General features: G+C 35.8%; 1 protein-coding gene across 1 annotated transcript; it reads left to right on the forward strand.

Moving 5' to 3' along the window:
• Positions 1-444: 444 nt before the first annotated feature.
• LOC136062573 (protein FEZ-like) lies at positions 445-2,668 on the forward strand. Its single transcript, XM_065761775.1, has 3 exons — positions 445-870; positions 1,145-1,449; positions 1,795-2,668. Exons 1-3 carry the CDS (start codon positions 687-689, stop codon positions 2,518-2,520), a joined length of 1,215 nt encoding a protein of 404 aa, XP_065617847.1. The 5' UTR covers positions 445-686; the 3' UTR covers positions 2,521-2,668.
• The last annotated feature ends 8,055 nt before the right edge of the window (positions 2,669-10,723 follow it).

Consider the following 10,723-nt stretch of genomic DNA (forward strand, 5'->3'; position numbering starts at 1 on the left):
AGTAAAATGGAAATGGATAATACTTTTAAAAATAGTTCAATTTTTAAGGAGAACAAATTATTTTCAATAATTTTTAGAGAATAAATTATACATTATACCATATTACAAAATAATTATATATTTTCACACATTGTGTGGGTCTGCGACTAGTTTATATAAATATGAAGCTAATATCAATAACCATTACAATAAAAATACAAAACAGATCCAAAACAAACCAACCCACCAACACCAACACCACCCCCACCCCCCCATTTTTTTTTTTTTTTTAAGAGCTTTGTCATTAGTTTTCTTTGTGAGCCTTCAACGCGATCCTCGCAAAACACACACTCCTTTAAAGTCACCAGAAAAGGCGGCTGATCCTTCGGAGGCAGACCCCTTCACAGGTAGCATATAATGGCTTCAAATTAAGTGAGGTTTGTCCAAGTTGATGTCTTTGTGTTCTTCTCCCTTTTTAAGTTCATATATTTTAGGGTTTGCTTTGCAGCAAGAAAGTACTTTTCTCTCTTTCTCATTGAGAAGTTGTTCTGGTTTAAGATCTGCAGAGACAACAAGCTAGTTGTCTATTTCAAAGGGGAAAGTTCTACTTTAAAAAAGGAAAATAGATCTTATTCCATATATATATACTGCTTGTTTAGTTTGTAGAAAGGGAAACTAGGGTTAAAAAATAAGATAACAGGGAAGGTATGGATGAGAGAATTATTGATGGTGATAAACTAGATGAAGTGATGCTACCAGGGTTTCGATTTCATCCAACTGATGAGGAGCTTGTAGGGTTTTATCTGAAGAGAAAAATTCAGCAGCGGCCTCTCTCTATCGAGCTCATCAAGCAGCTTGATATCTATAAATATGATCCATGGGATCTTCCAAGTAAGATAAACTAAAGTCTTTACTTTTTAGCTTAATTAGGTCACTTTGCATGAATTTATTTAACAAGCTTTCATATGTGATTTCATTTGGATGAGCTTATTTTCACAAGTTTCTTTTTATTATTGTGTTAAGTATAACTGTACCATGAAAGATTTGATTTTTTAAAAAACTGTATATTCCTGTTTATGATGAAAATAAGCAAATCCAAACAGTTAAAAGTGTGACTTTTTAGTAGTGGGGCTAACAGTTTTTGCTGCAAACTTTGTTCATGTAGAGTTTGCCACGACTGGAGAAAAAGAGTGGTATTTCTTCTGCCCTAGGGATAGGAAATACAGAAACAGTGCAAGGCCTAATCGGGTAACTGGAGCTGGGTTTTGGAAAGCCACAGGAACTGACAGGCCTATTTACTCCTCTGAAGGTTCCAAGTGCATTGGCTTGAAGAAATCCCTTGTTTTCTACAAAGGTAGAGCTGCCAAAGGTGTCAAAACTGACTGGATGATGCATGAGTTTAGGTTACCTTCACTTACTGACCCAACAGCACCACCAAAGAGATTTGTGGACAAAAGCATTCCTGCCAATGTAAAGTGTCTCATAAAACTGTACTATTCATTTAGATCTTTGCCTATGTTTTGATGATAATATTATAAACACAAATTTTTTTTCCCAGTTTGCTAAGATGATAAGTTGTTATTGAATTTTATATAAATTAACTACAAACATAATTTGAATCCTAGACATTTAGGTTAAAAATACCAAATATTGTCAGTTGACCTAAAAGTTATTGGCTCCATTATCATTATTTTATTGTCTATTGTTTCTAACTTGTTGATTGAAAGATTATGAAAAACGTTATGTCTATAAACTTATTAAGGTTTCACTGGTATTCTTGTACTAAGATAGTCTCTCTTTTTTTATAACTTGCAGGACTCATGGGCAATATGCAGGATATTCAAGAAAACTAATTCCACAACCCAAAGAGCTCTCTCTCACTCTTGGGTTTCTCCATCACCAACTGAAACTAACACACTTGATATGCTAGTCAAAGGTCCACACTGCACTCAGTTTTCTCAGGAAAACATGTCATTGACATCAAAAACCAATTGTTCAGCAGCCACTCATTTCTCTATTAACAATGACATACAACAATTATCTTCCACTACGTTTTCTCCCTTAGATTTTGTGTGCTACAAATCATTAAATCAATTAGCAGATAAACCTTCTCAACTCACTGGAGACCTTCCCTCTAGCTTCTTGTTTTCACCTCTAGAAACTTCAACACCAACAAAATGCACAGTTGATATTTCTTCCATGCTATTAAACATGCCCTCTTCAATGCTTGGAGATTTCGGCTCTAAGGTCAGTGAGAGTATAGACTATAGTGGGCCACAAGAACATTGCAATGGCTTCTCATTCAGTTTACTTCAAGACATGCAAGGGAACATTGGTAGTGGAGGTGAGCAAGCCAATGCCTTGATGAAGAATCCCAATCTGACACATGCTGATGATCATTGGGAGACCGTCCGATCCATTGGATTTCCACTGAGTTTGCCTTCGAATAATGATGCTTGGAAAACAAACTTAGTGTGGGATTCTTCACCATGTCCAAGTGAAATGTCCACAAGTTTTTCTACAACCAAGAGCTATACTTAATCAAAAAGTAGAGATTAACAGTCAAAGGCATTGTTTTCTAGCTTTTAGACTAATTCAGCTAGTTGAAGTTCATTTTGTAGAATCTTTTTGTAGGCTTTTGTAATGTTTAACGAATGAATAGAATGTAATACCACGTTGATTAATTATGGAATTGAAAATTTGACAGCCATATGTAAAGTCCAAATTAAAGAACAAAAACATCCAGACAAATATACACGCCAAACAATGGCCGGCGAACCGTGTTACAAGAAAACTAGGAAACCCTTTTTCTCGTATATCCGTACATATAACATTATAAACCTATTTCTTTAACCAATTAATTAGCCAAGTGAATTAATTAGGTTTAATTATATGCAATAAACGTGGTAGCACAAATAAATCACAAATTAAACTAAGTATGCAGCGGAAAATAAATTGATATGGTAATTTGTTTACGAATGGAAAAAACCTACACGGCAAAAATCTCACTAGATGATTTTAAGGTCACCACTCTCGAAAATCCACTATTATCATAACAAGCATTTACAAGTAAAGGAATCCTAGTACTTTATACCAACCTATATTTAAAACCTTATCTCAATACCCAATTGGACTTGCTTTGTAGTGACAATCTCTCATTTTCAATGCACGGCTTCCAATACATGACTAACCAATTATGCAGATCTCAGTACACAACTTCAATCATCAACTAGAGAAGGATGTTGGCAGCAAAGTTTTTCAGTTCATCTCATGATGAACATCAAGACGTTCCTTGGTCACAAAACCCTACGGTGTACAAACACAGTAGCTTCTTCAAGAGAAAGATGAACTAGGGCAAATTCTGTCTTCGGTCACAATTTGCTTGAACAAAACTTTGCTCAACACTTGTGCAACTTGTGTTTCCTTTGACGGCCCTTAAAATAATCCTAATATATGTTTAGGGTTGTGAGAAAAGAAAGCCCAAACATATAATCACGATTGGATGAAAAACAGTCCTGAAAAACTGCACTTTATAAACCTCGACAGATACCCTATTTGTTGAGCCACAGAATTCAGACAACTTTAAGTTTTGATAGATGCTAGCTATCGAGTTTTAATGAACAACACTTTTCACAATTAATTCTTGGACAGACTTGCATGACTTTAATACTTGAATTTGAATAAGGTTTCTTGAAACATCAAACACATCCTAGATTTATCTAATTACAAGTAAAATGCGTTTTGTCAAAGGATTAACCAATTACATAAAATAGTGACATATGTTCCTAACATGTAAATCACATATGTCCTAACAATCTCCTCCTTTGGCAATCTGTGACAAAACCACAACAGACAAATGAGCTATGAGAGAAGTCATAAATCACTCAACTCATATTCATTTGTTGAATACAATAAAATATATTATAACACAAACTCTTGAAAAATTTTGTAAGAAGAGAGTTTATGGCAAGTAGATTTTGACAACTTGTATTTATGAAACATTTAAACAAAACTCATCAAGGTATGTTAGTGTGAAACAGAAATAATAGATTGCATACAGGTATAAAAACATGTGTATAAAGAAAGAAAAGAAACAACATATGGAGAGATAGGTGAAAAACATACATCAATATATAAAGAATATAAGTACAATATATGTCAAAATGGTCATAAGATCTATGTACAAGAACAATGTATTTAAAATAGAAAAAAGAAAAAGAAAAAGATACATAGAATCCTCACTTCATCCCTCAATATCAACACTCCCTTTAACAAAAATCTCCTATACTAACTCTCCCCCTAACTATGACTACTCTCATAACCAAAATTACTCTCCTTTTTTGTCACAAGTGACAAAGGGTAAGAATATCAAGTAAACATCTCGTCAGCATTGGAAAAGCTGGCATCTCTATCATCCTCATCATCAAAAGCAGTAGCATCATCATCATCATCTTTATCCTCATCCTCATCCTCAGAAGCCTCTGGAGTAGGTGGAGGAGAAGAAATGAAGCCACCTATGACTGCCTAGCGTCGTGCAATACGACCAACACGGGTTTTCACTTGATATAACTCATCATTGAGAGTGTCGAGGCGAGCATCCATGCACTGAAACTGTATCATGATGTCCTCGAGAGTCACACTGCTCGTAGAAGAAGAGGGAGCGGATGTGGATGGAACCGAAGGAGTGGGAGGAGCTACTGACCCAGACCGCCTTAACTGAAACTGTGCCTAGCTCCGTTTAACGTTAGTGACATCTATAGCACCCATAACGGAGAAGTGGTCGGACACGGGAAAGGGAACAGAAAAATGACGTAAAATCCTCGTGATAGTCGAAAGGAAAATGAGCTTATCACGGGTCTCCAAATCCCTATACACATCTATGATAGAAAGAATGAAATAAGAGGGAAAATCTATACTAAGATGCTCTAAAAGTGAAAGCGAAAACCGAGCATGGGGCTCTGTAATAGAGTTATAATAAGATAAGGGATGAAGAAGAAATGTCATTATCATGTTTAGAAATCGAGGGCCTTTAGCAAAGTTTGAACGACCTTTAGCAAAGTTCGAACAGTAAGTGTACTGACGTTCGCCCCACTCAGAAGGGCACTCACAAAAAGAAGAAATAAGCTCGTCTTTGGATAACCGGGGTAGTCAGGATGCTCTACCCTCAGGACACGGAGCACATCGGATACAATATCTGGTGTGACAACAATGTGTGTACCTCGAACGTAAGTAACAAAAAGAGGTATTGAATAATCAAATCCATGCATGTTGGAGTAAAACTCCTGGATCATCACAGATGGACAAGTGACTGGAACGTCACACAGTGACTCCCATTCCCTACTGTGGATGATAGTAGGAAGGTCAGTGTCGGAGAAGTCCGACAAGATGACTTGGTGTTCAGAATGAATGCCTCGTCGGAAAAAGTTCTCAAAGAAGTCCAATTTGGCCTTTTCATCATAGAACTAGACAGAAAAAAGTGTAGGATCAGAAGAAGTGGATGCCTTAGAACGAAAAGGGTTCCGAGACGGAGTAAATTTGCATTTGGGTGCCATAGAAGTAGACTAACGCAAACAGAAGAGAGAGATAGAGAAAGAGACAATTAGAAAAGTCCCAAGCAGTAGAAATATATCAAAATGAATATTACATATGTATGGGAATGCATGAACATGTGACATGCAAAGAAAATTGCATCATGGGCTCAGCCCAATCCAATCCAACCGGCGCATAATCAGATAACATATATAACACACATCCAAATGCATGAAAATATAGTTATAATGCACATGAGATGCAATGCATGAAGTTTTAAGATCACATAAGCATAACCCAACCCAAAAATTTCACCAAAAATTCATTAATTTCGAAAAACCCCAAAATTTTTCAAAACCCAAAATCTAGGTCAGAATGCATGAACATGTATGATGAAAGACAAGAATAGAGATCATACCTATGAAAAAGCAAGCAAACGATCAAGGAAAGAGTAGGGAAGATGAAGTGGTTGAGTTGAGAGTGTTTGGGAGTGAGAGAGATGAGAGATTGTCGAGAGAGATCGAAGAAATGAGATCAAAAATTGTGACGTGCATATATATAGAAACCTCATAAAGCTTGATCGATCGAGATGTGTCGAGGAGCTATTGAGCTTTAAAACGCGTCTTCTAACTATCAAGCCAGCTATCGAGGATCTATCGAGAATCAAACAACAGAATTCTTCACAAAGAAGCTTGATGGATTGAGGTAGCTGTTGAGCTTTAATGAACAACACTTTTCACACTTGATTCTTGGACAGACTTGCATGGCTTTAATACTTGAACTTGAAACAAGGTTTCTTGAGGCATTAAACACATCCTAGATCTACCCAATTACAAGTAAAATGCGTTTTGTTAAATGATTAGCCAATTATGTAAAATAGTGACATATGTTCCTAACATGTGAATCACATATGTCCTAACACATTTATATATAGATTGAATTGAATTTGAATCTAAAATGGTTATTTATTGTCAAGTGTGGTTATTTATTTCATGTCTGAACAAGATTCAATCTAAAATTTCTTATTTAACAATAGAAACTTAAGGTTTGACTGAAAACCTAATTGAATTAACGTATTTGACGAATATTGCTAAGAAATGACCATTCAATATTTAAGCCTACTAGTATAACTAAAACACCAATGTAAATACTTTAAAAAGACATATATATACATACATACATACATACATACATATATATATATATATATTTTAATTTGAGATAGAAATTCTACTTTTATCAATTTTTTTTTTGGTGATAATTGCAATATACATGCATGTTTTTTATCTAATATTTTTTTTGGAGATAATTACAACACACATACATTTATTTTTTGAGATAGAAATCCTACTTTTATCAATATATATTTTTTGAAGATAATTACAATAAGCTGCTAACTCCCAAGCACTTTATGCATGGAAATGTGCCAATTCAAGTATAAGGTTCTTGGCTACTCTTGTCAAATCTAAGTGTATATATGTGTAAAATTGTTTCCTAGATATTTGAACCCAGACCCTTATCCACTACATCTCACAAGAACCTGTACTTGTAGAGTAACTATCACACCAAATGTGCGTAGTGGTACAAAAAGCAAACATACATAATGTTGTGTAATTGTTTAATAATTATCTAGGTGATATAATATATTGCATACACCCCATTTTGCAATACACATTTATTAATCTCAACTAGAAGCAAAAGGGTCATTCTGCACATTGGGCATAAGATTGTGATTTGGGCCATTTGATTTCAAATTACATAATGTAAAATAAATCTTAAAGTCACAATGATCGAAATGATAGGTCACGAGTCTCAATCGTACAATCAAATTGAAAGATATGAAGAATCAAATTTCAAAGGTAGAGGTGCACCCACATTATAGAGGTTGATCACACATGATTATGAACATTTAATTCTAATTGGTCATATTTTTGATCAATTTGAAATTGATGATGTGTCATAATCCCATTAACATTAAAGGTAAGGTTGGACATGCAAATATATATATATATATATATGTATGTATGTATGTATATAGCCAAAATTGAGAAAAAATCCAATTAGATTTCAAACTGAAATTCAATTAGAGTCTAATTTTGCGCAATGTGTCTTATCTAATTTAAGAAATTTTTGTGCCAAGTGAGTTAATTCAGTGTAAAAAACAAGGAGTCCAATATATATAAACTTAGGTTATATATATATATATATTTAAAATTAATCTTAGAGAAAATTTGATTAGAATCAAAATTAGATTTTTCTTTTGTTAGCTTTTTATACAAATTAAATTGTTTAGATTTTTGCTATTATTTTTTTTTTGAACTAATGAGTATATATTTTTATACTATTTCTATTAAGATATTTTGTATGTGAAGATCTTGAATATAACAAACTGTAATTGAGCTAAATAATCCCATGTACCTATCCTTATTCAATTTAGAAGATACTATTGAATCAATTTATTCTTTTTCTTTTGTGTTGTATTTAGTAGAATTTCACAGACAATGATGATGAAATGATATTGTATATATAGTGTTTAATAGTGATTTTCAAAATAATATACATAACAACATTGTAATGAGAAACTTGACATAACTAATATCATTAAAATTTCACAGAATTTTTTTTTAGTACTTCTAAATGTTTTGGTCGAACTAATATCCTATATATTTAATAACCCAAATTAACATCAATAACTCTATTACAATTCATTAATCCAGTGCGTAAGCAAGGGTTGCATGCTAGTATTAATAATTTGGATGGTCAAACATTAATAAGTCCTAGGTTCTAGTTGTAATTGATTGGTAATTATAATTAATTTGACGGAATCAAGTTTTATTAATTTCTTATTAGGGGTTAATTTGGAAAAAAAAAAAAAAAAACAGAAGAAATTCAATGTATTTTAGTCTAATTGGAGCCACAAAAAAAAAAAAAAAGTGGAATTTCGTCACTATTGTGTCTCATTGCCGATTGACACTTGGACAGCCATTCCATTTGTTGATCGACAAACATAATGAAATTCAATAGATTTTGAATTTTGACTCTCTTATTTCCCTCCAATCACACCAACCTTGAATTAAAAGACCATATCTCTCTAGACCATCCCCCTTCACTAGAAAAAAGGGTGAAATACAATTTTAAATTCATTTCAACTTAATACATTTAGAAGAATCTATGTTAGGGGAGGAGGTCCGGTTGTTTTGAGAGAAATATATGTAGGATTTCATCCAAAATTGCATTGATGTTATTAGTGCCCCATTAAAATATTTTTCTAGGGTTAAAGATTTCATATTTACTCCAAAAATCTCAATAGCCTTCAGTGATAGTTTCTTAAGTGTTTTTGTTTGATTACAGTTTTATTTCTTTATGTTAGGCTTGAGCTATGTTGTTTTATAGAACAATAAAACTCTATATATATATGGCGTTGTTGTAATTGCAAGTTTCATTGTTTGTACTTTGTTTTTAACTTGTTAATTTATGTCTATATTATGCACTTACCCAATCAAAATTTTAAATAAAAAAAAAATATTCATTATCAGCTTGTATTCGATGTTTTAAGATGTATTCTATCTATTAAGGGCATCACTTCATTTAAGCAATACATAAGCATAAATAATATATATATATATATATATATTGTAGGGTCAGTTTTTGTAGTCCAAGCCCAAAGGATATGGGTTAAAGGCCTGACGAACCCAGAACAATGAATTTGTAGAGAGTAGATCGAAGGTTTAGGCGCTCGCCGGCTTCCATGAGGCATGAACTACTTTCCTTTTATTGAAAAATACTAAGAACAATTTACTACTGGGGGATGCTCCTCGGCCTGGCCGAGGAGGTTTTTCCTTTCTCTTTTCCTCTTTTCTCTCTTTTCCGTCCCCCCCAAAACTCTCTCCTTTTACATTTTGCTCACATTTCTTATATCTCCATCTCTTCCTCCTCATGTTGATCATCTATTGGCCTCCCTTCTGACCGTCTGTCCCATCAGAGGCCATATCCATGCTCCAGTGGTTCACCCTGATCGATGTCGCTCTGTCAAGGGTTACATCCCCATTAATGTGGCCAAGAAGGGTTAGGTGAGCGTATTCAATGCCGAGGTGACAGTTCGCCCAGGGCTTGCCCCTTCTTCGTATTTCTGTTGCCAACGCGTGGCACTGTGCCTTCTTCTCCTCGGATATTCCAGGAGTCCTTTGGTAGGGTGGTCCTCGTGCTTTTCCGAGGTCTCGGACGCCCGAGGACAGGGTCATCCTCGGACCCATCATGCACCCTCGGCGTGGGCCATCTGGGCCTGGCTTGGAGTGGGCTAAGGTTACCCGATTTTCTGGCCCCACAATAGCCCCTCAAAATCTTGCTGCACGCATCCTCGGGCGGGGAGAAGGATTTTGACATCCTCGGCCTTACCCCCCTTGTTAGTACTGGGGTCTATTCATCTCCCAAGGCACGTCGCTGACGTTTCGGAGCACGTAACGTGCCCATCATTAAATTCAGGCGGCTCTGTACTCCCACGTCTAATGAGGCGTTACCCATCCAACGGTAGAGGTTCGTCTTGCATTTATGGGCGGGAAAACCCGCACGGTTCCTTGATTTGGGGTATAAATACCCACACAACCGCTTCTTCCTGTTCCTCATTTGTAATCAAGAATTCTCGTGTGCCCCTCCTGAGTCCAGCCACACTCTCACTAGCACCTCCAGCATAAAAAGCCTGTCTGAGAAGCTCCTTCTTTTTTCAGTAAGTCGCTCTATCCCTTTCTGAGCTCTCTCTCTGCGCTTTCTTCTACTTCGCCTGTTCTTTTTTAGTTCTTTTAGGTGTCAACCGGGATGGGTAGGTTTAAGAAATACGTCGATACTGAGGAGGCGATGGAGAAATTCATCACCGACTATCGAATTCCTGGTAATGTAGGTCTGAGATATTGTGAGGACGGGGATTTGCGCATACACAGACAGGAGGGCGAGGTGGTAATTCCTATTGTCGCCTTCCTTGAAGGGGGGATGACGATCCCCATGGGGCGGTGATGAGGGACTACCTCATGCACTTCCGGTTAGCCCCCACCCAGTGTGGGATAAACGTCTTTAGGATTCTGGGCTGTGTGGACGCCCTGAACGAGAAGATGGGACTGAGGTTGACCCACCACGACGTGAACTGGTGTTACAACCTTCAGCTTTTTAAGGGCAAGTCGTATTACCTGAAGACGAGAGACGACAGGGTGCGGCTCATTCAGTG

The sequence above is a fragment of the Quercus suber genome, unplaced genomic scaffold (assembly GCF_002906115.3).
Source record: "Quercus suber isolate HL8 unplaced genomic scaffold, Cork oak 2.0 scaffold_428, whole genome shotgun sequence".
Lineage (NCBI taxonomy): Eukaryota > Viridiplantae > Streptophyta > Magnoliopsida > Fagales > Fagaceae > Quercus > Quercus suber.